Source organism: Oculina patagonica, chromosome 13, assembly GCF_052425735.1.
Source record: "Oculina patagonica isolate OP01 chromosome 13, crgOcupat, whole genome shotgun sequence".
NCBI classification, from domain to species: Eukaryota; Metazoa; Cnidaria; class Anthozoa; order Scleractinia; family Oculinidae; genus Oculina; species Oculina patagonica.
The window spans coordinates 21,619,113-21,646,102 of NC_135770.1; the positions used below are offsets into that span (position 1 = coordinate 21,619,113).

Consider the following 26,990-nt stretch of genomic DNA (forward strand, 5'->3'; position numbering starts at 1 on the left):
ATGCTCTAACAGTGACATTGTGCCATCTCGAGCCATCACCACGGGACTCGCATAGACGGATCGATACTCAATATCTAACACACCTGTTTTTTTTTTTTTTTTTTTGATTTGTTTTTTAATGTTATTTTTAACTCGATTTATTCTTGTATTTTCTAACTTTGAGTAGATCAGTTAAACGCTTCTTATGCGTGCTCTGTTGTCATTGGTTATATTTTGCAATTACCTTCGTTCTAAAGTAAAAATTTGAATTCTTTTTTGATAAAACTACAAAAAATTCCATACTTTCGTCGTTTGAATCTCAAGATGGCAAAATGCTTTCGACTGTTTATATAATATTCATCGTGAAGATTTTATGGCGATTGATTTATTGTTGCGTGATGGCTCATGCGTAAACTCAAATGCCCAGATTATGAGTATTATGAGGGCCTATATACTTTCTATTCTATCTTTCAACAGACTGTGTGCTACTGTGTCGAAATTGTGGGCAGTCCCTCATTTTTTAGAGGGATTTTTTAAGACCACGCTATTTTAAGCTCCTGCTGAATCATCAGTATAAAACCATTCCTCTGAGAGTCGGTCTCTCGATCAAGAGGGCAAAACTGAAGCAGGGACCTACCGGACAACTTACAGGATAATGTCAGTACATTTTAATTATGTTTAGACACCCCTGGTCTCCGGTGTGATTTTTAACTATTCATCATACCATAAGGCTCCCCCAGGGGTTTCAGGGAACAAGGGAACATGGATTCCCCCCCCCCCCCCAATCCGGGGAGGCCCTCACCATGATAAGCATTTAACTTTGATCGACGGAATGACAAACATTTTTCAAACGAAATGTGCTCAGTGGTCTCAATATTAATTGAAATTCCACAGAATAGAGTCAATATAAAAATGCAGAATATTCTTAACAGGAAACCAGACAATGCATAAAAAAGAGAAAAATTCGCAAAATCAATTTAATTTGTGGCGCAATATTAAAATTTCATTCTCTTCCGCCATTTTTGGCATAACGTACAATATTCGAGAGTATTTTATTACCGCTAAATTCCACTAATCATGAGTATCAGATCTAGAAAAACAAAACAAATATCGATTTTTGTGATTTGTTTTTAAAGAGGGTCCTGCTCTTAGGATCGCCGTACATATGCAAGATAAATAAAATCGATTTTCTCAAATTTGACAGGATAAAGGCTTTACTAACTTGTTTCAAAAATGTATCTCTGAGATTGTTTCGATTTTTATTTTTTCGTCGAGACGACTCTTCGGATTTGGCCGCCGAAGCGCCATCGGCAACCACTCGGAAAAAAAAAATATGATCCGTAGCAGCAAAGGCGGCATTCATCCAATTTTACGCTCAGATCCGAATTTAGTTTTTTCAATTTTAAATTATACGCTCGCCAGTTGCCCGCTTTCGTGAGCCAAAAAGCCACTGTAAGGCCATCTTCCACCGCTAGCCTGGGTAAAAGGTCGAGAGCGGCGACCTTGACATTTTGACCTTTCATGTTGCGATTTTATCGCACAGAATTAAGTTCGACCAGTCTATCCCCGTCAAATAGTTTTTTAGTCTCCCAAATACCGAGCGATCATTTTTTTTTTACAGTAAAAATAAGCCCAATGAACTTCTTAGCACGTATGATTACAATTCTAAAAATTGGGGTTGCGAGGTCCGACAAGCCGCAAGAATCTCAGTTTATAAATCACCACCGAGATAAATCTTCCTTAAAAATCGAAGAATAGATAGTAACTAATTATTACACATTTTCCTACCTTTATCGAGCCTATTTTGACGAGAAGTGGTAACGTAAATGCGTCCATTCTACAAATTCATAAACTGTCGGCGAATGTTCTCAAGTTACATATTAACCACAGACAGGGTACCCAAGCACCCTGAAGACTGGGGAGGTGGGGGACGGGTTGTAGTGTAAAGAAAAACGACTCAAAAAAAAAAAAAGAAAAAAAAACGCTAAATTTAAAGGCTATAAAGCAAGTTATAGTGGAAATTTTGCTTTAACAATAAAAAACCCTTTGCTTTCGGTCCCTTTTCTTGTCCCCAGTTCTTTACTCTGAAAAGGTGCGACACAGGATAATATTTATAATGATAATCATCCTTAGTTTAGTTTTCCTTTTTTCTTTCCACCGACACGATTTGTTATCTTTGCCTTCAATAAATTAATTCGCATCTTGGGCAAAAGATACCTAACAAACTGTAGGAAAAATACCTCCGTAAATCATTTTTTCTCTTTAACATGATAGATATCCTAAATCAAGGAAACATGTTTGTCCTCTTGTAATTTCAAACACGCATTTATTTTCTTGTCTTTTGAAGGCAGTAACTGATTATTCTTACTTTCATTAACATCAGAAGCACAACCTTTTAGTACTGAAATTTTTCATGCTTCGTTCAATAAAATATTTTTTTCGCCTTACACACAGAGGCCTGGGGACAAGTCAGTTTCACATCCACTTACAACAGTCACAAGCGAGGGCAAGCTCACTTAAAACAGCAATGTACTCTGCTTTACGCTTGGAATTAAATCCCTCTGTAGAAATGTCAAAATAAATGCACACTGTATTGAGCATTGCAATATTGAGTTGCTTCAGCCGCTTTTCCCTGTACATGGCACAAATATCAAGGTTGTCATACACGATTGGTTAGCAACTGCACTTGTTCAAGTATAGCTTGCCGTGTGTCGTCCATCATCTGCTCTTCTTCTGCTGCTCTGATGTCTTCCTCCAGAAGATCCAGCTGACCATGACGCAATTTCGCCGCCATTCTTGAGAAAAACCCCTGTATTTGCTGCGCGCTTGAGGTAGTCATCACTCTTAAAACGCTTCGTGCCATCCATATTTCTTGCAAATCGCATGTCGCGTGCTACGACGTTGGGATCTGTTTTTGCTTGTTGCTGCCCAAGGTTAAATTTTTCTTCTAGGTAACTCTTCTGGGCGTCGTTGAAACGGGAAGCTTTTAGTTGTCTTTAAGGCCCAGCCTTCGGGTAACGGGCTTGCACTTCAAAGGTGTGGCCTTGATCAGGGGTGCCGACACTGCCTCACTCGTGCCGTCAGCTAAAAGGGCACCATTGCATTCATAGTTTCTTTTTCAGCTACCATTTACACTGTCAACAGGTTTTTCTAGAGAGTGTCGGACATCTTACGCAACCAGGGCACCAAGGAGGCCGAGGACTCGCTTCTCGACTGCTGTCTGCTCATATCCCGCACTTACAGAAACACAAAGCATCAACAAAAGAAAGCATATTTGGAACTCAAGAAAGACATATCGTCGTAAAGGATTCCTCGTTTCCGTGCCCCTTTCCTCCCTGGGAAAGGTTGATGGTTTTTTTTGCGTGACGAAGAGAGTGTGACACAGTACCGGATTTGTAATCAGATTGTGCATAGCGACCTTAACTAGACAAGGCCCGAAAATTTCTTCTAAAACTAAGCTGTTCAAATGGAAACGCAAAAAAGTCAGCGATCACACAAACAATTGACCAATTATTTTAAAATACAAAACATATACTAAGCGCTTACCTGCTCGAGAGAGTACGAGTCGCCCACAATCTAATAGAGAGTCTCCAATAACACGGTAGGTACCCAGGTGGCCTTGGATACTTTTCTGCAACTTCCCACAACGACACATTTAACATTAGCCGGATTAGTGGCACTGGATCCACGGGGGGGGGGGGGGGGGGCTACTCAAAAAGTTTTGTACGGGAAGGCTCCGCCCCGAGGTCCAACCCCTTACCCTATAGACATTTTGACAGAAAAGACACCCCGTTACGAAAAAAGGTACCCTTTTACCTAAAAGAAGGCATAGGCTGAAAAGGAAGTGGATTAGAGCGATATAAATGATTCAGCCTTAACGTGCGTCTGTTCGAAAAGGCTAAAAACTAAATGATATCCCTACCCCAATACCTACATTTGAAATCCCACCCTATACTAAGATGAAAAGGTCCCGGGGGAGCCCCCCGTATGGATATAGGGAGTGACCCCCCCCCCCCTCCGGGCGGATGCAGCCCTCCAACAAGTGTGGCAAAACACAGAAGAGACGGAAAGACAATAGTTTTCCAGTAGATGCAACCAAGGTGAAAGGAAGAAAAAAGAAAAGAGTCAAGGGCAACGTTTGTTCCCACAAAAGTGTACCGAACGGGGAGGCACACAGGAAAGAAAGTGACGAAGCAGGCCACGCATGCTAAGGTAAAAAATGCGAATTATGTGTGATGACGGGAGTAAAATGAGGAGAGAAAAAAGTTCGGGGAGAAATGAGGGAAACGAGAATGCGACGAACGAATGAGTAGCCAAGTGCTCAGTGTATAAGCCGCCGACAACAAAAACAGAAAATAGGAAGAAGAGGAGACCTAAGCGGAGCAAAGGGAGGAGAACAAAATCAGGGACGGAAAAAGGGAGGGGCGAGGGCCAGAAGAGGCGACGAAAAAAATAAATGACCTCAGATTTTTGACAAGTTTGTTTATCCTGAATTTAAATCGATTTTTTTATCTTGCATATGTACAGGCGATTCTAAGAGCAGGACCCTCTTAAGATCTTGAGAAATCTCGACTAAGCTGCTCTACAGTCAAACGGAAGCGAATTTTCTGCAGTCAGCGAATCACGTATTTACAGTTTTACTTGCATTCCATCCAGGGAAGAGGGGAGGAGAGGGGGTACTAGAAATACTCCCAGTTGCTTCGTGCCACTGAAACCGGGGTAAGCTTCGGCCGGATGGGAAACTGGGCTCGTATGCAGACTTTTCCTCTGCACGTTTCATTTTAACTATTTTCTTGTAAAATAATGTTACATAACACGCCCTCCAATTAGATAGCACGACAAGACATCGTGTTAATTGATCTATTGGATCAAACTCAAGCCTAAGGTAGAAGTAGGGGACTGCTTCGCGTGCTGAATACTAATGAGCTATAACGATATGACACAGCAATTTCGCACGTTTTTTTTTTTCTTTATTTTTTCATCATCACACACTTACAAAGGCCATCTTTGGGTAAGTAAAAGTCTGTGTTCGAGCCTGGTAGCCCATCAGACCTGAGCTTATCTCGGTTTTCGTAGCATGAAGCGACTTGGAGTAGTTCTACTCCCATCGGATGGGCAGCTTGTCAATCGCAGGGATACCCCCAGCAGTAAATTCGCCGGTACCCATTTACATACCTGGGTGGAGAGAGGCACTATGAGAGTAAAGTGTCTTGCCCAAGGACACAACGTAGTGACCCCGGCCAGGGCTTGAACCTGGAGCGCTCGATCCAGAGTCCAACGCACTAAGCATTACTGCAGTTCACAGCTTAGAAATAAACCAATGTACAGTTACCTTTAAATCCAAAAAACTAACGTACATGGCTGCCACTTCCTTGTCGTTTGAATCACAAGCCGGGGATACTCTGCAAATCATTTATAGTAATATTTCCCCAGCTCAGTTAGGAATTCCTTACAATGGTGTCTAACGTGTTGAAATTCCCACAAAAGCTTTCATTGCGAACTATTGGCAGTTGACTATAGCTTTTGCCAATGGCAAAATGCCTAAATGAAATAAAAATCGTATTGGCGCAAAAGCAGAGAGGGGGAAAGCATTGGGGAAAGCAGAGAGTGTGTTATCACTCTCTGAAAGACTGGAATAACCTAGACAGAGACACTAGAAATGCACTTGATTTTGTAAATTTTAAGCGTAGCGTTCTAAGTAGGTTTTTTAGTTAATTCTTTCTTTTGTATTCAAGTTAGTTTTTAATAATAGTTTTTAATTCTTAGGTATTTTTCATTTTTCATAGTCTTATTAAGTATTTTTAATCTTAGTTAGGACCTTTCTGAAAACCACTGTATAGTGAATGAAGGCTTCCTAATAAAAGATTATTATTATTATTATCAAAGACAACATTATCAACACGTGTCACGCGTCACTCCTTTTATTGTGTTCATCATGTTTTTGTACATAAATCACCAGACAGCAACAATCTTTAGATAGTTACATATGTCAACTCGTCCTGGACACTCACTTGATTCCAAGTCATCACCTTGAGCTATATACATTGGATGTGCAATAAATATTTTAACGTTTCTTTGACGATGGTATTGTCACGATTATATTTTTGTCATTCATGCTATAAATATCGAAAGTAGAACAAAGCCTAAGCAGTATATACTGTCACCATTTCTGAATCTGTATATACCGCCATTTTGCCATTATACTGTGTACTTTTACTGTGCTCCTGTATTGGTTAAATACCACTTTTTACCTCTTTATTGTGTATCTCTAATGGGTCCTCAACTGTGAAACTCTATTGGCAAGGAACGTCTTTGGCCCTCATATTGTGTACCACTATATTGGGCCACTATAATTGTGTCCCTTTTTGGCCTTTAAATTGTATACCTCTTTCAGGCCCTACCTTGTGCAAATCTTTTGCTCTTTCAACCGTGTACTGCTATTAGGCCCTAATTTGAGAACCTTTTAGGCCTCTTAATTATGTACCACTATAAGGCCCTTTCTTGTGAACATCTTTTGGTCTTTTAATTCTATTGGCTTTTCACCGTGTATTTTTCTTTGCGCTTAGTGTAACTTAGTTGCCGGGCCTTAATTGAAATAGTAAATGAAAATAACGCAATTGAATCAAAAATATTAAGCTTGCAATAAAGTTTGGTCGTTTAGGACGAAAACTACAAACTACAAAGACACAGAGACTGCAACACAATCCTGACTGAAAGACCTGTCAACTTTGTCCTATTGATTATTAGGGTATGCTTCCTTGACTGGGATAACTTTCGTTTTTGTCGGCCGGGAACGGAACCAAAAATAAGCCAAAACTGCTCCAAGTATGACTATGGCCACGAACATTATTACACTTATTGCTATTAAAGCATTTCTCGTGGTGTTGCTTGTGCTAGCTTTGGTTACAGAAGAGTCTGTCTTTGGCACGCACTGAAAATCTTTTACGCTTGTGCAGTAGTCCGTGGAGAAGAACACGTTATCTGGCGCGCTCTTGAATCCAGTGTTTAGGCGGATGATCTTGCCAAGCGTGAGGGAATGGACCTTGTCGATTTCCTGTCAATATAAACAAAATTTTAAACGTTAAAATTACATGTATACATGTATATGAAGATAACAACTTTTGAGACATGTGCAAATGTTGATGAAGGACAAGGGGGGTCTCTGGGTTACTCTCTCAGAATATTTTTCAACGCCATAAATTATAAACACATGGACCCTTTCATAAAGCAATTAAATTAAATTCGTTAATTTAGATCGACATCCATCTCAATCTTCACCGCGGTCAAACGTGTCAGCCAGCTTTCTCTCTATTTCGGCAAATTTCGTTCATATTGAAGTGTTAATAAGAGCAAGGATAGATAAATAGTTGCTGAGTGTAAAATATATTCTCGTTCCCTCAGGTAAACGAGTGTTTTTACCTTTTAAATGTTCCGCATCCGAGCCAAAGTGCTTTGGCAAATGGCGCCGACAAGTCCACATATCGCTATTTTCAAACACGTCGATTTTTTAGTAAATCTCCAAAAAACTTAGTAAATCGTCAGGATACCGGTTATATATCGAACTTTGAACTGTGAAAATTAAAACCTTATCTTTGAAGTACTTTTCGTATTTTTTGCATATTTCTGTCGTTTAACCGCGGTTGAATCTCAATCATTTGTAGTATCAATACATGCAAAAAAATTAATAAACTAGGGCCTGTTTACATGATTCCGGAATGACTTTCATTCCGGAACGAGTTCATTCCATCCCCATACATTTGTCTGTATCTGTTTACATAATCGTTTACATGATACCGAGACGAAAGTCAAGTCATTCCGGAATGAGTTCATTCCGGTTTTCATTCCGGAATGAAAGTTTCGTTCCGGAATGACATTTCATTCTGGTATCATGTAAACACAGAACGAATTTCGTTCCGAGATGAAATCGCAACTCATGAAACTGCATACGGACTCCACAGTTTGAATTGAGAGCGAAAAAACGTAATAGCATTTACTGTTTAGCCCAAAGAAGTAGCTCTATGGACAAATTACTCGTTAAAATTGCAGATACGGCAATAAATGGGCACAAAAACATGTTTGCGCGAAACATGCGCCGTCTTGTTTTGATCTCGCGCGAAACATGCGCCACCTTGTTTTGATCTCGCGCGAAAACCGCGCACGTGAAAATGCCTTTGGTTGAACCGGTCGACTCTGTCATGTAAATGCAGAACGAACTTCATTCTGGAACGAGTTTCGTTCCGGAATGAAAGTCATTCCGGAATCATGTAAACAGGCCCTAACTAACGCTCCACAGCTACCTCCTTGGTAAGATAACGTTCATACCAGAACCGGTCGCCGTCTCTAATTCTCAAGAAGTTACGCATCAGGATTCTGAAAAAAAAAATTCTGTGCATTACTTTTTCTCTACGTTTTTTTCTGCTACACATAAAGCAAGCTTTGCTACTTTGAGCTAAGGCGCGGATACCAAGCCTGGATACCAAGTAATTTAGCTCATGTATGGCTATGAAGGGTGAAGCGGTACATATTCATTGATATTCACTTACACTTTTCAAACTAACTTATAACACCAACCATATATAAACCTATAGTTCTGTCCAAAACTCTTTCTGCAAGTTCAGAATTACTTACGTTCTAAAAGTTGGTCCCAGTTCACTGCCACTGTCGTGGTCCTCAGCCAAGCCTCCAACCCATAAGTCAACATTGTTTATGTCTTGGTAAAGATCCTCCATTTTTGTAACAGTCTTGGAATCTTTGGTGATCTCCGAAAAAGTGCTGAGCCCTTCAATGAAAAAAGGCTAAATTTAATTAACTTTTTTGACAGTTCAAACGGCTAAAAGATGAGTGAAGAAAACAGTCGTGATTTCCAGATCAAAAGAAATACGTCACGCACTAACAAAGAACGAAACGAAGAACGAACGAAGGAACGGACGGACGGACAGACAGACAGACAGACAGACAGACAGACGAACAAACAACATAAACAAACAACTAAAAGAAGCAAGGAAAACATGGATGTATTCAGACGTCTGCGCTACTTGATGTAACATGAATGCGAATGATGCACGCATTGTGTATTTTAAAAACACTACCTTTCAAACCAAGCGCCTTTCTCGCTGTGTTGTAATCTGGTAAGCCGTGATCTCTTCCGCGCTGTATATTTTTAGCCGCTAAATCTGAACCAAGTTTAAGACCAGATGGAAACAATGCGTTCCTCATGTCATCCACCATCTAGATGGAAAAGGGAGAAATGGAATGGTAAGGAAAGGCAGGGAAAGGAAAGAAAAGGAAAGGGAAGGAAAGGAAAGGCAATATCATTTAAAGATCTTCTACTACAAGCAGGAAGTTCCTAATAGTATGCTACATAAGTGATGACTTATGACGATTCTGACAAGAGTCATGTTAATCCTATCTCAATTGATCATAAACTAGGTAACTAGCAGGCGAAAAAATGTTATTTCAATTGCAGGTTAATTGTATTAAAAATCCTCAAAGCCGCGAGGTGAACATTAATTACAAACCTTTAAGTCGACTTCTTGAGCAGCCTGTCTGACCGCACCCCTAAAGAGAGGCTCTATTCCTCCCTCCCTCGACACTCTTTCAGGAGAAAAGTAAACATCTCTTAGAGCGAGGTGACCGTAATGAGACATCGTACCATCCTCTTCAAACCGCCACAAGTGAGTGTTGACTTGACTATGACCGAACCTTAGGAGGAAAAAAATTCTTTACGTTAATCGCATGAATGTGATGGCAGTTAAAGATTTATTACGAGTGCTATTTGGAAATTTTTTTTAAATTTGCACGAGCCTTTTAGGCAGGTGTAATTTGAAGCAATATCCAAATATCACGAGTAGTGTAAATCTTTAATTGGTCAAGCTTTCCTCCGATTGCACATTTTATTTTATATATAACTGAGAAAAGCGTGCGCATTTAATTGGACAGCAGTTCAAATTAAAAATTGACGTTAAATTTGACTGCTCTCAGCCAATCACCATAAAGTAATTTTCTAAACCATATAATAATTCGTGTAATGAGATTCGTGTTATGGTAAAGCTACATCAATTTGGCATAAATTTTGCATTTTATCAGGGCTTTTATTACCTGAAAGCTGCTGTTGACATCATGTTGCTCATACCAACGTTTATGCTCTTATTGTACCCCTGATAAGGAGGTATGAACTGAGTGCTCCCCAAAGCCGCTGGCAAGTATTCACGGAACGTGATGGCCTGGATCTCAGCTGCTACTAGGCGACGGGCGGCCTGGAATATTTGCTCATCTGTCGCCTGGGGAATAGAACAGATAAACACAAGATATTATACGTTTCTACAAATGGTAACAGTAGTTTTCAAGTGTCTTGGGTTTTGATAGGTAACTAGAAATTTTTTTGAAAATTGCTCTTTACATTCTGACAAAAACAGTTATCATTATCATTAACAGTACTCGTATAATGTCAGAGCGCACGCGCTCTTTTTCTCTCTATTCGAACACGCTCGTTATCCCCATTTTTCGCCCGCCGGCCTTTCTTTAGCTTTATGCCACTGGCCGTCATTAAAATGGGATTGGGTTCAGCATTTTGTCGTAGCAAAATCAACAATGACTACTTATTTACCTGTGGATTTTTGCTTTTGTATTCGTCACAGAGTCGGTTGTGTTCCCGCACAAAGAGAGTGTGAAGTGCAATCAGTCCTGGCTGTTCATTGGCTCTTGAGTCCCCTGCAGCCACCAGACGGCTTGCATCGCGACCAACAGGGTTGTCATTTGATACAGCCTCTGTGTTCTCCTGTTTACCATACACAGAAATATTTATTTACTATGTAGGCAACAAAACACCTGTTTACTTTACGTTTCATTGTTTATTTAAAAAACTTTTTCTGAACATGCTTGTGAAACAAAAATAGTTAAAATAAGCGACAATAATACAGAACAGTGTTATTAATTTGTGTCTTTTATTTTAACGATAATTCACGACAACTTACCGGCAATAGATCTCCTAGCCCAACTTTCATCTTTCCATCTTTAAATTCTCGCAAAGCCTTGTTCCTTTCTTCTGTTTCACCGTATACAACAGAGCCATCGATAAACGACGTTAGTTTATTAACTTGTTGCCTTGGAGTGTTGGTACGTCGGCCTGTGCACCTGATTAGACATAACAACAATATATCTAAGATGACTGGCCACATCCTGACTACGACCAAAGCATCAAAAGTAGGATAATAATAAATCTAGCTGTTCCCATTTATTCTTTTTTAAAAATAACGTTATTAGAGTCAGAACGAAAGAATGTTGTACAATGAATAGCCAAACGCAATAAGACTACTCTTCTGCATCATTAGTTGGAAGATTCGGGAGATTGCCTGCGCCCGGTACAGTCTCTCGTCCGGGTAATTTAAGGCCATGTTACACGCAATTTTTCCTGCAACTTGCAACGCAACGATGACGACTAAAAAACATTGCATGTTGCAGAGGAGGTGTCACACCCACGCAACTTGCAACTTTCAACTTTCGCAACTTGCAACGCGCCGGCTGAATAATTAAAATCTCAGCGGTAACGATTGGCTCTGAGCACTCCGATTGGCTAATTCCAGTACAATTGCGTTGCAGGTTGCGCTTAATATGTTACACGCAGCAACTTGTCTCGCAACGTTGCGAAAAGTAGAGGATAGTTCAACTTTTTCTGCAACTTGCAACACAACATTTTGTTGCGTTGCAGGTTGCGAAAATGGGGGTGTTACACGTGCAATTTTTTCGCAACTTGCAATGCAACGTTTGCTGCGTTGCACGTTGCAGGAAAAATTGCGTCGTGTGACATGGCCTTAAGGGTTGGCGGACGAGAGATGTACTACCTGGCATATTCGGCGTCACCAGCTAAGTAATGTGGCAGCTTTGATAAGGTTGAAATTCTACTGGTCCTCTGGTGCTATTGTTCTCTGGAAAAGTGGCGAGCCATTCACGTGAGACTTTGCGAAAGCCTACCAACCCAAACCCCACTGAAACTTAACTTCCACAAGTAAATATTCACAGCTTGTTTATGAGCGAAGAAATAAAAAAAGGACAAAGTACGAGTTGCAAGTTACTAAGGATTAAAAAAAACAGTTCTCAAACCTGTTGAAGTTCGTACGCACGAAAGGAAGGTAAACGTTGCCTTCGTTCTGTCTGTCAAAATGAATATCTCCCTGCATCAAGACAAGGTAAAAAAGAAAGCATTTGTTAAACAGAAGAACCAGTCATTTATTCCATGGATGGTAACAGAAGCTTCAATATAACAGTAAGGGACAGTGCGTCCCGAGCTCTTAAAACGCCAAACCGGAGAGGAAAATATGCGTTTTCCCAAATTTATAGAGATTAGTGTGGACGGCGCCTCATATTTTGTTGTTGTTGTGTGTGTTGTTGTTGTTGTTGTTGTTGCTATTTTTGTAGTTGTCATTGTTTTTGTAAAAGTGGAGATAATCTATAAATGAAGTGAACTATCAAAGGAGAACGGGGGCTACCAGATATCCAAAGAGTTATAAATCCTCGGCAAGCTGTCGAGGCAGCCACCAGCACTGTAATTGTCTAGTCAGCTCTTCCTACGACGTCATAACATGTCTTACATGAACTGCGTTCGCAGTAGGTATGCACACAAGCAATTCACACGTTCAAAAGCCATTTAGAAGATTCTCAAAACTGACCTTTGGAACTGGAATAGGTAGCAAGACGTCACTCATTATATCAAAATCGCGACTTGACAGCGTAGGTGATGAATCTGTGTCATGCGCCAGAAACTGTAAAGAATAAAGAAAACAACGAGGGTCAAAAAGTGGCCGTGTGGTTATCATTTTGTCACATGTTACTGCCATAATGTAACATTCGTCTTACTACACGCTTTCGTCGTATTGTCACCTCACGAATGAGTGATAAATTTTCGCCAAACTGAAGGACATACCGCTGATTGTTTACACTCTAACAAACCCTTTCAGACAGATGAGAACCCCTCTTTAGACACCATGTGGGATTTCTTACCTGCCCAAAATTCGGATGAAAATCACTGAGTCGGCGAGCGCTAATCTTGGATTCAATCTGCAATAATATACAAATCATTTTTATTAGCGCCGCTGTAAAAACCTTACATTTTTTCTTGTTCTTGTACCAAACATAAGTACGATAGCCAGTTGCTGACCTGGAGTAAGTTGCGTTCCTTTTTTACTGAAAACAAACTTTCTCGAAGAGAAGACAGAACTACAGTAAGCGGCATTGAATTAAGCGACCACCCTGACAAATTCTTGGGAATTGCAACATATATTTATTGTTCACGCTACCTGTTTTAACTGTCACCCTTTTCTGTGGGCGCGGTCGCTTTTAACAAGTTTCAGCTGGGGTATTTTAATGTCCTAGGCCTGCGTTCAACGGTCACTTTAAATAAGCGTATTTTCAAGAAATGGTTAACGCTTGTGCAAATGGACTGTAATATGATATGATTTCACTGAAAACCGAACGACTGCAACAGACGTTCCACGGATGACCATGATGTCGACGTCCTTGCGAATGAACATTTCTTTGAAACAGCTTGGTGGGAAACCTTTATTAACAGTCCGAACTAAGCGGTCACCAAACCCATACCCAAGGGAGACCATTTCAAACAAGAAAACCACAGAGGCTGACCGTGTATGTTGAGAACCTTTTCTCATGAGTCTTACCTGCTGGAAAAGCTCATTGCTTATTTCTCTCGGAGAGGGCCTGTTAGCGCCCGCGGGCTGAGCGATGCCGTCAGCGTACATGGCAGGTGCATCACGTGCCACGTCCTCCAGCGCTGCACCCCAAAACACGTGATCTTTGTTGTTCGAGGTGCCATCCAGACGTCTAAAATACAAAAGAACATAGGTCCGCAGTTCGTACGTATTTGAGCTGTTATTATGCATAAAAATTGCTTACTAAGGTTTACACGTACATCTTTATAGCCATATCAAAACACACAAAACACAAGTAAGAGGGTTGGAATATTATGGCCTGTATTTTTCTTGTAAACGTACTTGGAAACGTTGCCTTTTTTGATTTAGAAGGAAAGCAGATAACATGAAACACTCGACAACACGGAGTAAACGATTCCAGAAATTAATATTCACTCTTGATTGATAAAGTCATTTTAGACATTTTTACCCTGTGCCCCCCCCCCCCCCCCGTTTCACCGGCTGGTCAATGTTGTCTGAATTACTGATAACGTTCAACTTTAAGCAAAATATTAAAAGGGGAAGGGAGTTTAGATTAAAAATTATTTGGTTATCTTCCCAAAGAGGGCATTGTTTCGAAGAAAAAATATGCCATTTCTAAGAGAGTATCCTCAAAATTTTAAAACTGCATGTACGAACACAGGCTTCAATTTCGTTATTTTTCTTTTATTTCAATCCCTTTAGAATAACGAAAGACATTTTAATGTCTTAAAAGTATTAAAATATTAAAATACTCTTCTGCACCAATTAACATGATTAAAGCAAGGTAAAGAATCATCAATTTAACAACATCCATTTCTTACCTATCATCTGTTACACTCGGCGTGGAACCTATTTTCCTTCCCGCTTGACATTCGCTCGCAGTGCTTTGTGTAAACACAACATAAGACGTGGTACTGGTGGTCAGCGGTTGTCCGCCTGGACTAGGTAATACTCCCACCGTGTACTTGAAGGTCTCGTTGCCAAGGTCCGTGTGTTCTACGCCAAGATTTATTTTCAAATCCAACGTTTTCCCATCTGAATTTATGGTGACTTTTGATTTTGAAGGCTAAAGAGAAAAATATTATTGAACTGTTATCCTTTGTTCGCATTTAACACTATTTTTTACATTAAACCATAGTTAATAGAGGGAAATGGTTACGAGGCCCGGCAAACACCAAAGGAGCAAAAAAAAGAGGCCATGATTTATTTTGGAAAGAACATCTTTTGTTTTGCGCTTATACACTAGACCATATGCATGAATTACGTAATAGCAATGTTTCTATTGGTTAGTTGCATGAACACACGTAACCACCTATTGTATATTGTCAGGTTTTGTGCAGGATCAGCCCCCAAAATAGCGAACAAAAACATAGAATTAAGAACTTTTCCGGGCTTCCTAACCATTTTTCGCTATTAACTATGATTAAACTGGGTTGCGATCAACACTTCTTCAAGTGCCAGAAATAATTTAAACTTTATGAGCATTTATCATTTTGAACATCTCTTTGAAACACTTTGTATGATTTCCATCAAGTAAACTCTAATCTAGGGACTTCTAGAACTAAATCAGCTTTAGCGTGATGCAAAACATGTCAAGAAAACTTCTAGAAATAACAAAATTAATTGTTTCGCATAATTCAATTTGTTTAAGTATTTGACCTACCTGTTGATTAATCTGTGTAACGTACAAAGAGAAACATTTGTCAAGCGACGAGTATGGAAACGTTTTCCCAGAATCAGAGCTGAAAGAAAAATTCAAAATAGATTCCAAACATTGTTATCATCTGATTACTTCCTATAATATAAATGTACTGTCAAAGGACATCGTAATCTGAAAGAGGCTAAAGACAAGAGGAGGGACGAATAAGCAATCACGACACCTTTTTTTCCTAACGTAAATTCGTTCACTCGTCTAGTTTTAAGATCGGTTATTTTCCTAGTGTATTATCCGCAGCTGCAATTTAACATGTTTAGTAACTTTTACTTGGACAAATGCGTGTTAAGAGTAGAAGCTAGTTCTTTTCTTTTGAACTGGAGACATTAACCCAAAAGCAAACTAGAAGGAGGCAAGTAAGGTCAATTGACACGCGCGTTTGAGCGCGTCACAGGTGCGTCCTTAATTACGGCGGCAACGGCAACGAGAACGCAACCAAACAAAAGGTTTAATGAGCAGAACAATAGCTCTGCACGCGCGTTAAGAACAACGTGAAATTACCAAATCTTGCGTGAATTATAGAACATGAACTTCAATGGCTAAGGGCCTGATTACATGGCGAATTTCATCCCGGGTTGAAATTTCAGCCCGGCATCCAAAACAAATCTTCTTAAAAACACGTCTGCGATTATCTGAAGAAAGTTTCATCCCGGGCCGAATTACAGCCCGGGCTGAAATTTCCAGCCCGGTTTCTGAAACCGGGCTGGAAATTTCAGCCCGGGAAAACGGGCTGAAAAACCTCATGTAATCGCGTCTTCAATTTCAGCCCGGGCTGAAAGTTAGCTTGCGGATGCGCAGTGGTGGTTTTCAACGAAAGAAAATGGCGGCCACGATAATTATTCAATTTTAAAAGTGCTCAGCCCGGGCGAAAATTCTCCCTGTAATAGCAACAAAATTCCAGCCCAGCAAACCGGGCTGAAATTTCAGCCCGGGCTGAAGTTCCCCATATAATCGGGCCCTGATTTTTCATATTTCTATTTGAAATTTATTCTTTGCTTGGCGTTTTAATTTCTTCGGCGTCCCATCGACATTGTTTAGGCTCCCTGTTCTACGTACCGTAACTCAGTCGTTAGTTATTTCGTAAGTCAGGTCAGTCACAGCTGATTCCAATGAAATATTTACCTGTTGGGATGTACTACTCGCAGTCTTGTATCAGGAGGCACGTCAGAGTACGTTATCGTGACACCGGACGGCCACGTGACGTTAACAGTCACCTGACCGCTGTTTCGCCCCAGTCCAAAGTGAGCGGCACGAGAACTCTGACCCAGGAAGTGTGTACTTGAACCGATTTCTTGTACCTAATAAGAAGGAAAGCTTTGTCGGAAGGGAGCTTATAATGCAAAAATGTCTTTTTCAAGACCAGGTCAAGAGCTTTCAATCGTTAATTTTAACTGATTACTTGAAGATTTGCCCTCCAACGACGCTTAATAAGCTCGTGGCATGTTATCGTAAATACTCTTTTTCTTTGGCCATCGTAAAAAAGACACGCAAACTGCGGTGATGAACATTACGGACAAACGCATTGTTGGAAAAAAATAGACCTTTTACTTGACGTTTCGTATGCTTCTACATACATCTTCAAAAGTAACCGTTAAATGGAAGTACAACTAAATTGTAATTGGCATGTTGTTGTCGTTGATGATGTTGTTGTTGTTGCCTGCTGTATTTGTTGTTGTTTTCGTTCTGTTCTTGTTGTTGTAGTTTTCAAAATTCCTTCTACAAGAGGCAATTTCTTTAGCTTTATATTGTTAATTTGAGTTTATAGTTTTGTCGATGACGTCAGTGCTGTTTTAACACTTTCACTTCCAACAATGGCCAACTTCTAAATTTTAAGGTAACTGACGAGCGTTATGATGCTCACAGTCAAAGGATATAACATGAATGAAGTGCGTCTCAGCTTTAGCGATTCAGCTCTAGTAGAAACTGCATGAGACAGCAGCTCACAGACATTGTGGACGACAAGATAAGCAAGTACCTGTTTGTGGTTATTTCCCATCGTAACTTGCACACGGGCACCAAGGCTGTCACATAATTTATGTTCATTCTTGAGGCACCTGGAAGAATGGATGGTGGATAATTTCATAACAGTTTTATGTAAAATTCAGTTGGCAGTTTGGAATATACGTCAAAGCAAACAGATCTATTAAAAGGAACGAGTGAAAGCGATGAATAACGTACCGCTGTACAACACGTACTCTTATCCAGTTGTTTGGCTCTTTTTGTTGATATTGGTAGAAAAATGGAGCTCCAACGTTATTGCAAACTATGATGTCTTCATCGCCATCATCTGCACACAAGATAAAAGGGTTAAAAAATGTAGGTAATATTCATCCGGTGTTCAGCGTAATGTTAATACAAAGAACTGGTACCATCACCTGAACGCCTGTAACGCCTTTTCAGGTCCAGGTTGGAACTATTGTAAAGTTCTCCTTTTTAACTTTCCCTCAGTTATGCCAATTACCACCTTACCATGTAATATTGACAAGAATTCGATGATGTATCAAGATATTATGAGCTAGTTGATGATTTTTTTGACGTTCTGTTTTGACTGTTGGCTGTCATGCTAAGTAGCGTCACAATAGCAGCGAAACATTGCAACTAACGAGACAAAGGTTCTACCAGTTGGGCCAATTTAAATCTAATGTGAAAACCGGAAACAAACGAATACCGATGATGTCTCTCAAGTAGCTCGAGTACAGTCATCAGCTTTCTTTCTCGCTGTCATTTCGCGACTTTCAAACAAAAGTTTAAAGCAATGTGGCTTTATTACTGATGTAGTGAAATAATTCGTTTTGTTACTATACTGTCTTACCATCATAGTCCCATTTGAGCAGACCTCGTCCTTTCCCTGTGCCACTTAGTCCATACAAAGCAGACACCTGAAAATTAATATAGGATCTTTAAATAATATAGGATAAATTAAATTAATATAGGATCGTTTGCCTTTGCAAAGACATCTGCAAATGGTTTGATATTCTAGTCTTCTCGGATAAGAACGATAAACTGTAGGCCCCGTCTCCTGCATCTTCAGTGTCACGGTCAGCAGGGGACGTTAAAGAACCCACGCACTGATCGTAAAAAGAAGGGCATGGAGTTCCCGGTGTTGTGGTCTGGTCTTTGCCCATTGTGCTGTGTACTGTGGAATGCTCGGAGATATTAGCTGTATAAGCTACTCTACAAATCCGAGGGTAAACAAAAGTGATGTATGTCTCTTATCCCGCGATTTGAATAAAATCAGGCTTTACCCCTGCTAGGGAGTATTTAGCAGTCGGAAGAAGATTTCTTCCTAATGGATAGTTTTCTAAAAATTTTGTTTTGTTAGAGTCATTACTTTTTTCAGTTAAATTGCACATACCTCTTGGGTTTTTCCGTTTTGACCAGAGCCAAGGTTTTGCCACAAGTGCATCTTATTAAAGTCACTTCCTAACAAAATTTTGGCATAATAATAGGGGTTCAGTAATAAGTGAAAATGTCTGTTCTAAATATTGGATATTTCCATTAAAAGAAAGCAGGTCTACGTTCTACCCTCTACGTACCGACAGCAGGCCGTACAAATGAGCTTACAACTCCTGAAAGCGCAACATACGCGCTATGTTGTAAGTTTCCGATTAAATTCAGTCGAAAGCAATGATGTGCTGGCTTTGCTCTTATCTTTGCCCGATGCTATGCTCTTTATTTGGCTCAGTTTCTCAATCAATCAATATTAGCAACGAGTTTTAGCTTATCACGAGACTTTCTTAAGGCGGGACCTTATTAGTTCATTAAGTTGGTTGTTTGAATTTTTATGATTCTCCAGAATGAATAAGTCAAGTTTCTCGTTATAATCTTCCTCAGCTCATCCGACTATACTGCACTGTATTTTAAATAAACTATCAACACTTGAAATAGAAACATTGCACCATTTTGCTCATAGAAACAGACGTACCACTGCTTGAGATGAAATCCACAAATTCATTGTTGTCAAAGTCCATTAATGCTGCTCCCCATGCCAAACCTCCATTTTCCACACCAGCCTAGCACACAAGACCAACCAACAGCAAGATAAATGGTGGTGGTAGTGGTGTAAAGTATTATAGTAAGGACATCATCTTCATTGAAATGGAAATGGAAAATGAAGGGAATTCTGGAGACAAAACTTGTCGAAATCATTGTTCAGTGCACTGTATGAAAGGCCCAGCTCCTTATAGACTTTCAAACAACACGGGGTTTAACCCTGTCGAACTCAGCAGATAATCCATACGTTCTCGAGTAAAAAAAAAATCAGTATTAATCAAACACAAAACTCTCCCACCAAGATTTACAGATAACGCAAGGAATATTTTGATACAGTTTTGATGGTGATCTTCGTTTAAAATGACGGTGATCTTGAGTGGCGATCTTGGGTTAAAATTAATACCAAATCTTAGGTGCCCATCCTAGTACCTAGAAATCAAAAATTAGTTTTATTTTATCTTAGAATATCAAAAGAAAAACTCAGCTTAAAGAAGAAACATAAAGTACAGTTATATCACCTGGTCTGTGGCTTCTTCAAACTGTTTTCCTCCTCGATTACGGAATAACACGTTTCCACTATCAACATACATGCAGCCAGACATTGAACATTCACTACGGTTCTGCCACATGGCGGTAGAAAACCAGTCGAGGTAGCCATCATTGTCCCAGTCTCCTATTGCATGGCCCTTGGCGTTCTGAAACGAATAGGTAACCCTTGTTGAATGGTGTAAGCACTTGTATACAATTAAGAGTCGATAAAATTTTTGAAACAGTAAAGGCCATTTTGGTACTTTCTTTCTTCTGCAGACGTGTGCCAAATGTCATATCCCTTATGCAGAATAGCGTCCTACACAGTTTCTGTGATGTAACTTATTAACAGCAAAGTTTCTACTTATGGCAGTTAAACGCTATAACTAAAACCAAAACAATTTTAATGGCCAGTCATAACGAAACCAATGACAATACAAACCAAATACACAGCCGAAACCAAGTAAAAGAAAACGCGTGAGACCAAACCCCGATTGGTTTGGTGTTGCATCCAATTGGCTGAATTGGCTGTGTAGATGGCTCGACATTTTTTAACTACAGCCAGAGCGAGGCAATGCAAAACCAAAGTAATAGCAAATGGGCCAATTTCGATAATAAAAGTTCTAACTACACTCCGAGGCTCTTGGAAATAATTGAAAAGTTATCACATCGACGTTGAGGGATGAATAAATGATTTCTTTTGTTTTATTACCCAATCCGTCGAAGCCAATTAGATAGGCCAATTTTGGGCCAATTTTCTCCCAAATTCAATTAAAAACGAATAAATCATTTCTTTTGTTTTATTCCCCAAAGCCTCAAAGCCAAGTTACAATCATGTCACTCTATTTTTTTGCAAGATCTACAACTTTTCACAAATTAAATCTCGCAGATGCTTTTAGGCTGGATTACACATTTTGTCGAGAATTTTTATTCGAGAAAAACAAGTCGTACCTGCTTTGCGCCCAGGCCACAGGACTGTGTACACTCCGTGAATTTGCTGTTTTGATTGTTCCAAAACATTTTACTCACACCATAATCTGCAGTCACCAGCAATTCCGGCCAGCCGTCATTGTCAAAGTCCTGTAACGTAGATCCGCTTATTAGATACCATTACCACACCTCATGAAATAACATCATTATACGATAACAATTCAATACCATCAATGATGCAGTGAGGAGTACAAAATGTAGCATTTAAAGCTACAGGAACTACACTTTTGGATAATGATTTGGAAACTAATTTCCCCTGCCCGCAGTGGCAATATTGGGTTTGGGTGAGGCTACAGGTAGATATTTTTCAACAGTAAAGTCCATTATTACAGATAGATGCCATTTTGATTTCTTCCATCAACTTTACCCCACGTTAAAGGAAATACGACACCATATATTAGGCATTTTGGTGGTTTTAAAATAACTAATAACTTACAGTAAATGAAGATCCAAATGTGTAGGTTCCTTCACCGAGAGCTGATCCGTCATAGTAATCATCCATATCTACCCCTGCGTCTGACGTGACGTCTTCAAAATACCTAGAAAATGAATCATCCACGACGATATGAATTAACTGTAAATCAAGCAGAGATCTACGATTGATCTAAATCAACAAAAGGGTACAAAATTGGAAAATTATTGCTGGTTTTACCCTCTACACAGGTCAAAAAAGGACAATGGATGAAAAATATGCGCTTCCCTCTTTGTTTCCTTTCCGTTCATCAAGTGCATTTAGAGAGCAGAATCAGAATTTGAAATCTCATGTGTCCCTACTGGTTAATTTTTTGTCAATATGAAAGAGGACACAGTAATTAAACATGCTTTCGTCCTAAGTCGCTTATTCACCTTTAATAGTCAAGAAGCCTTCACAACGCAAACAAACTCAAACTTTTTCAATAACTTACCCAGGCGCTCCTTGACCTTTGTTCCTAAGAAGCCTCGAAGTTGACGGCTGAAATACAAAAGAATCATTACCTTACTAATTTCTTTAAATTTCTCTGGTTCACGTTATTGTTAGAAGTGGTTGAGGTACGAGGTAATGGGGTAATGGTGGTAGTAGCTGTGGTGGTGGTGGTGGAAGTAGTGTGGTGAAGATGGTGGATGGTGATGGTGGTTGAAGTGGTGGTGATGGTGGTGAATGAAGTGGTGGTGATGGTGGTAGTGGTGGTGGTGATGGTAGTAATGGAGGTGGCGATGGAAATGGTGGGAGTAGCAGTAGTGGCGGTGGCGGTGGCGGTGCTGATGACGATGGTGGTGGAGGTGTTGGCAATAGTTGTGTTGGGGTGGTGATGGTGATGGCGATGGTGATGGTGATGGTGATGGCGATGGTGATGGTGATGGTGATGGTGATGGCGATGGTGATGGTGATGGTGATGGTGATGGTGATGGTGATGGTGATGGTGATGGTGATGGTGATGGTGATGGTGATGGTGATGGTGATGGTGATGGTGATGGTGATGGTGATGGTGATGGTGATGGTGATGGTGATGGTGATGGTGATGATGATGATGATGGTGATGGTGATGGTGATGGTGATGGTGATGGTGATGGTGATGGTGATGGCGATGGTGATGGTGATGGCGATGGTGATGGTGATGGTGATGGTGATGGTGATGGTGATGGTGATGGTGATGGTGATGGCGATGGTGATGGTGATGGTGATGGTGGATGGTGATGGTGGTGGTGATGGTGATGGTGATGATTATAATCATGGCGACCCTCCCCTCGGAAAAAGTCGACTTCCCCCTCGACAAGGTCAACTCCCCCCTCTCCAAGTTCGACTTCCCCCTCGCAGGTATACCCCTCCCCTCTGTCAAGGTGGATTTTCCCCTCGGCAAAGGTCGACCTTCCCCTCATAGGTCGACCTTCCCCTCTTAAAAGTCATCTTTCCCCTCTTAGGTCAACTTTCCCCTCATAGAAGGTCAGCGTTCCCCTCGTCTAACTTTAAACGATTTATATATTATTTTATACGTACTAGAGGTGTAAGGAGAATAACTCCAATTTTTTGTATGAGTAACAAAACAGTTGTAGTGTCTTGTTATGAAGCAAAGAAAGCAATCCTGCATTCTTTTTCAAGTAGAAAATTTCACAATAAGGCGAAAGAAGACATACTATTGAACATCACAAAAGGATACAGTTGAGTTTATTTGAATTAAGGAATTATACTCTGCTTTTTAAACGTTCGGTATCCTTTAACATTATACTTTTTAATATTATTTTATTAATATTTTATTGTAAAGCAATTAGTGAATTTGGTGCTATATAAATACTATTATTATTATTATTATTATTATTATTATTATTATTATTATTATTATTATTATTATTATTATTATTATTCTCGCCTTTTTAAAATTCATACAACGTGTTCATACAGTCGCGTTTTTAATGTTAGTGTTTAACAGTTTGACAGCTATAACGAAAAACGTTTCTTGGACCAAAAACTCAAAGTTTTGTTTTACAGGTCATAAAAACCCATCGATCAACGTTGATGTGGCTTCCAGATATATGTATATATTTTATTTGAGATTACTTCCTCTACGTAGTGTTTGTGTCTCGGCTCATTTATTATCGCTACACCAAAAGTACAATCTGAAACATTTTTGTGATTTATTCGAAATCAAACATCCAGAATATTTTAATTCTTGAATATTTCATTTGCAGTACATCATAGTTTAATATCCTGGTATTAGTTTTTAAGCGGCAAATCTAGATCTGATTCACGCGAAAATCAGGTTTTACTCAGGACATGAGCTGCTAAATTGCATCCTTCAAATGGACACCATTTAATTTTAAGGCCGAGTCTGGGTCTTCCCTTGCTCCTCCGGTGCGGTCCCCTTCTCTTTTCTTCCAGACTTGCGATTGAATTAAGTTTGACAACTTCCTTCTCCTCCTTTTTATGCTTTGAACACGAGTGCCTCGGCAGGTTAGGGCCCTCGTAGCTGCACATCCGGATCGGACACTTGTTAATCGAATGATGACTCTTCTTCTTTAGCTTCTCCGCTTGCCTTGTTCCCCCCCCCCCCCCCCGGTTGTTTCACTTTCTCTTGTGTCTCTCCGCATCTCCTCCTCCTGTTGGCTACTGATTTTTTCTTCTGCTGTTTGACGAACGTTTACGTCACCTGACACTGCTTTCCTTATCGATGGTGCTTGTTTGTGTTGTTCTAAAGCTGCTTCCTTTAGTGCAGGGACGATGTTGATTTTAAAGGATATTTGGTCTTTGGTCTTTTAATTCCCTCTGGCTCGTAATCTGGGTCAGCAGCGTTTTGTTTGCTGATTTCGCTTCCATCATCGCTGTAAGTGGTACTGCTGCCATCTTTATCGCCACTCTGTTGTCCTTTCCATCGTGGTTCAACCTTTTACCGCAACATTTTAAGGCTTTGTATGTGCGCCAACAATCCACTAGCAACGTCCTGTCCGTCGATTGGTACATCTAACTGCATCTGGTGTTTAATTTCCGCTAGGTACTTAACCTGCGATCAGGCGTTATTTTTCTCGCGGCGGAGGGGTCAACGGAAAAATGAACTTCCCTCTGCCGCGAAAAAAGAAAGCCTGATCGCAGGTTACTAGGTACTGTGTGTAGGCCATGACGGATTTTGAAATAGCTAGCAACTGCCCATTTCCGATGTAGTCCCCGACAGCAGCACACTCCTTTGCCCTTCTGAAGTGCATTTTAAGTGTTGTGACATTTGGGGCAATATTAAGACTCCAATCTTCATACTTGGTGGTTCTTCCAGACTAAAGAAACGCAGAGCTTCTGGGTCTCCATCCGCCGCCTGCCCAATGAATTTACTTAACCGTTGGCAGTGGTGCTCCCGTCCCTCGTCAAAAACCTCCCCAATGCTCTCTTACCATTTCTTGATATGGGAGATCTTTCAGAGCGGTCTCGTCCCCCATGTTGCCTAGTGCAACAATCCTTAGGTACTCCTCCATAAGTTAGCAACTCTGGATCTCTTTTACCAATTACACAAAACTGAAAACAAATTTAATATAGCTAATGAAACTGGTTTTAACTTATGGCTCCCCGCGTTATCCTTTTATCAAATTAATAACACTTAAAAGATGATAGGGCATTTTACAAACAATTCTTGTGTTTTGAGAACGTTTTTGCTCCTCCACCCCCTCCCCCCCCCCCCCCCCTTAGCTTCCTACTTACGTACATATCTCACTGACAGTTTCCCTGACAATTCTCTTATATTACGGGGCAAAACAATCTGTTAACAGAGCAATTAACATGTGACTTACATTAATCGAGATGCGTCCGAGTATTTGTCCGATGTAGACTGGACACGGCTTAATTCAAACACAAAACTGAGGGGAAAGTCGACCTTCACCACGGCTTATTTCAAACAAAAAAATTGAGGGGAAAGTCGACCTTCACCAAACATCGATTTGTATCATTCAAATCGTTTTTTTTGCTTGGCTCTTTTACTTGCTACTTTCAAAATTAGTTAGAACTGTCTTTATCGTTCTCTAAAATGTAAATATTAGTAGCAAATTTTGCTAAGTCAGCATTTTATGTAACCGCTTAAAAGAAGACTAAAACTGCATAATTTCAAATCACCGCAATTTTGTGAGGTTCCACCTTCAAAGAGATTAAGAGATCGAAAATCTTGGATTCAATATTTCACTTTTTTAGAAGCTTGAAACCAAAAAAATACTAAATCTCGAGGTATGTTATCAATTCTTGGAAAGAAACAGCTTGAAATGTCAAAGATATTAAATTTTTAATAAAATTTTAGTATTGGTCAGCGGTATTTCGTTACAGATAATGCGCACAAGCAAAAGTACATTTTCATTACATGTAAAACTATAAGAGCTTCAATGTCGTGGAAAAAAGGTTGAAATCGGCTCAGTTTTGATTTTTCTACGGTTTTTTTTTTCGTATTTGAAAATGGCGGTTTCTCGACTTCCAAATATGCAGAGAAGGCAAAAAAATGCTTAACAAGCAAAATTCTGCCAGTTGCATTAGCTTGGTATTAAGAATGTGATGTGTTGTAACTGCTTGCCAAGTTTCAAGTCGCTCAGTGGTCTGGTTCCAAAGTTTTGGTAGTTTGAACTTTGTCAGTTTCAACAACAGGTAGAACTAACTGGTCGACTTCCCCCTCCCTTCAATATCATTAAAAGCTTTTCCTAGTCAATCATAACATGATTATTTCTTTTGAAATCTACTTAGATTATTCCTCTTATGGATACCATTCAAACACGCCAAGCATTCCTTATAAAGATATATTGCTGGGTTTTTTCAGCCGCTACACAAAGTCATTTCGTTGACGCCATATTTACAAATAAGGGAGGGGCTGGAATAATTTTTTTTTTTCAAAGTCACAATCCGCTCAATCCGAAATGAACTCTCGAATATTAGTAAGCAGATTGTTAAGAGCTAGTGTGATTACTTTTCTACGAGTAAAGCTGTTTATTTGGATGATTGGCAGTCTTTAAAATTCGTCTTTTACAAAATTTGGCATCTCCGAGGTGTCTAAAGTTTGACTTCGATATCTCAGAAGCAATTTTATTTGGTAAAGCTTTCAATGCATGGAAAGTCAACCTTTGAATTGAACCTTCGAGAAATGTTTTTATGAGGAGTGCCACTAAAGCACTTTGCTAAGAATATAGCTTGCAAAAACAGTACATTTTTTTAGCAAAAGGTCGTCTCTCCCCTCGTTTTAGCCTCTTTCATCTTAAGTTACCAGGCAACGAAAAGACTTAGCCTTCGTCAAATGAACTGAATGTCTACCTTCTTAAGAGTTTTAAAAATCTGCAGCATAGTTTATCTGATATACCAAAAAGTAAAGCCACTGGATTCAGTTATACGTCGGTGGATTTTCCCCTCGGTAAGGAAAAGGTGATCATTTCGTTAAATTTTTAGTTGCTATGCAGTAACCACGTGACATTGTGACGTCATACTTAATGTAAAGAAACAACAAACAAATATACATATCATGTAAAAATTTGAGCAATTGTCTGTTCAAAATGACGAAGTTATAAGTGTTTGATCTTTTTTGGCGATTTTCAAAATCAAGGTTGAGTTGAGCGAGCTCAAAAACCGGGTGTAATATATAGACCTCGGCAGCATTTTTTTGTCTGCTCTGAAACCGATTTCC

The 26,990-nt window shown here is 39.8% G+C and overlaps 1 protein-coding gene across 1 annotated transcript in view; it reads right to left on the reverse strand.

Annotated features, from left to right (window-relative positions):
- Positions 1-5,871: 5,871 nt before the first annotated feature.
- The window catches only part of LOC144636248 (uncharacterized), a 34,965-nt gene continuing 13,846 nt past the window's right edge, over positions 5,872-26,990 (reverse strand). The window contains exons 6-29 of the mRNA XM_078495408.1: positions 21,792-21,838; positions 21,323-21,425; positions 20,848-20,976; positions 19,887-20,063; positions 19,301-19,388; positions 18,731-18,798; positions 18,188-18,254; positions 17,554-17,662; positions 17,351-17,429; positions 16,498-16,673; positions 15,325-15,403; positions 14,483-14,727; positions 13,650-13,812; positions 12,976-13,032; positions 12,645-12,737; positions 12,079-12,149; positions 10,953-11,112; positions 10,586-10,756; positions 10,078-10,259; positions 9,498-9,681; positions 9,069-9,207; positions 8,608-8,758; positions 8,277-8,349; positions 5,872-7,033 (exon numbers count right to left, since the gene is read on the reverse strand). Of these exons, the coding sequence (XP_078351534.1) occupies positions 6,713-7,033; positions 8,277-8,349; positions 8,608-8,758; positions 9,069-9,207; positions 9,498-9,681; positions 10,078-10,259; positions 10,586-10,756; positions 10,953-11,112; positions 12,079-12,149; positions 12,645-12,737; positions 12,976-13,032; positions 13,650-13,812; positions 14,483-14,727; positions 15,325-15,403; positions 16,498-16,673; positions 17,351-17,429; positions 17,554-17,662; positions 18,188-18,254; positions 18,731-18,798; positions 19,301-19,388; positions 19,887-20,063; positions 20,848-20,976; positions 21,323-21,425; positions 21,792-21,838 (3,132 nt within the window). The 3' untranslated portion in view covers positions 5,872-6,712. The remainder of the gene's footprint in view (positions 7,034-8,276; positions 8,350-8,607; positions 8,759-9,068; positions 9,208-9,497; positions 9,682-10,077; positions 10,260-10,585; positions 10,757-10,952; positions 11,113-12,078; positions 12,150-12,644; positions 12,738-12,975; positions 13,033-13,649; positions 13,813-14,482; positions 14,728-15,324; positions 15,404-16,497; positions 16,674-17,350; positions 17,430-17,553; positions 17,663-18,187; positions 18,255-18,730; positions 18,799-19,300; positions 19,389-19,886; positions 20,064-20,847; positions 20,977-21,322; positions 21,426-21,791; positions 21,839-26,990) is intronic.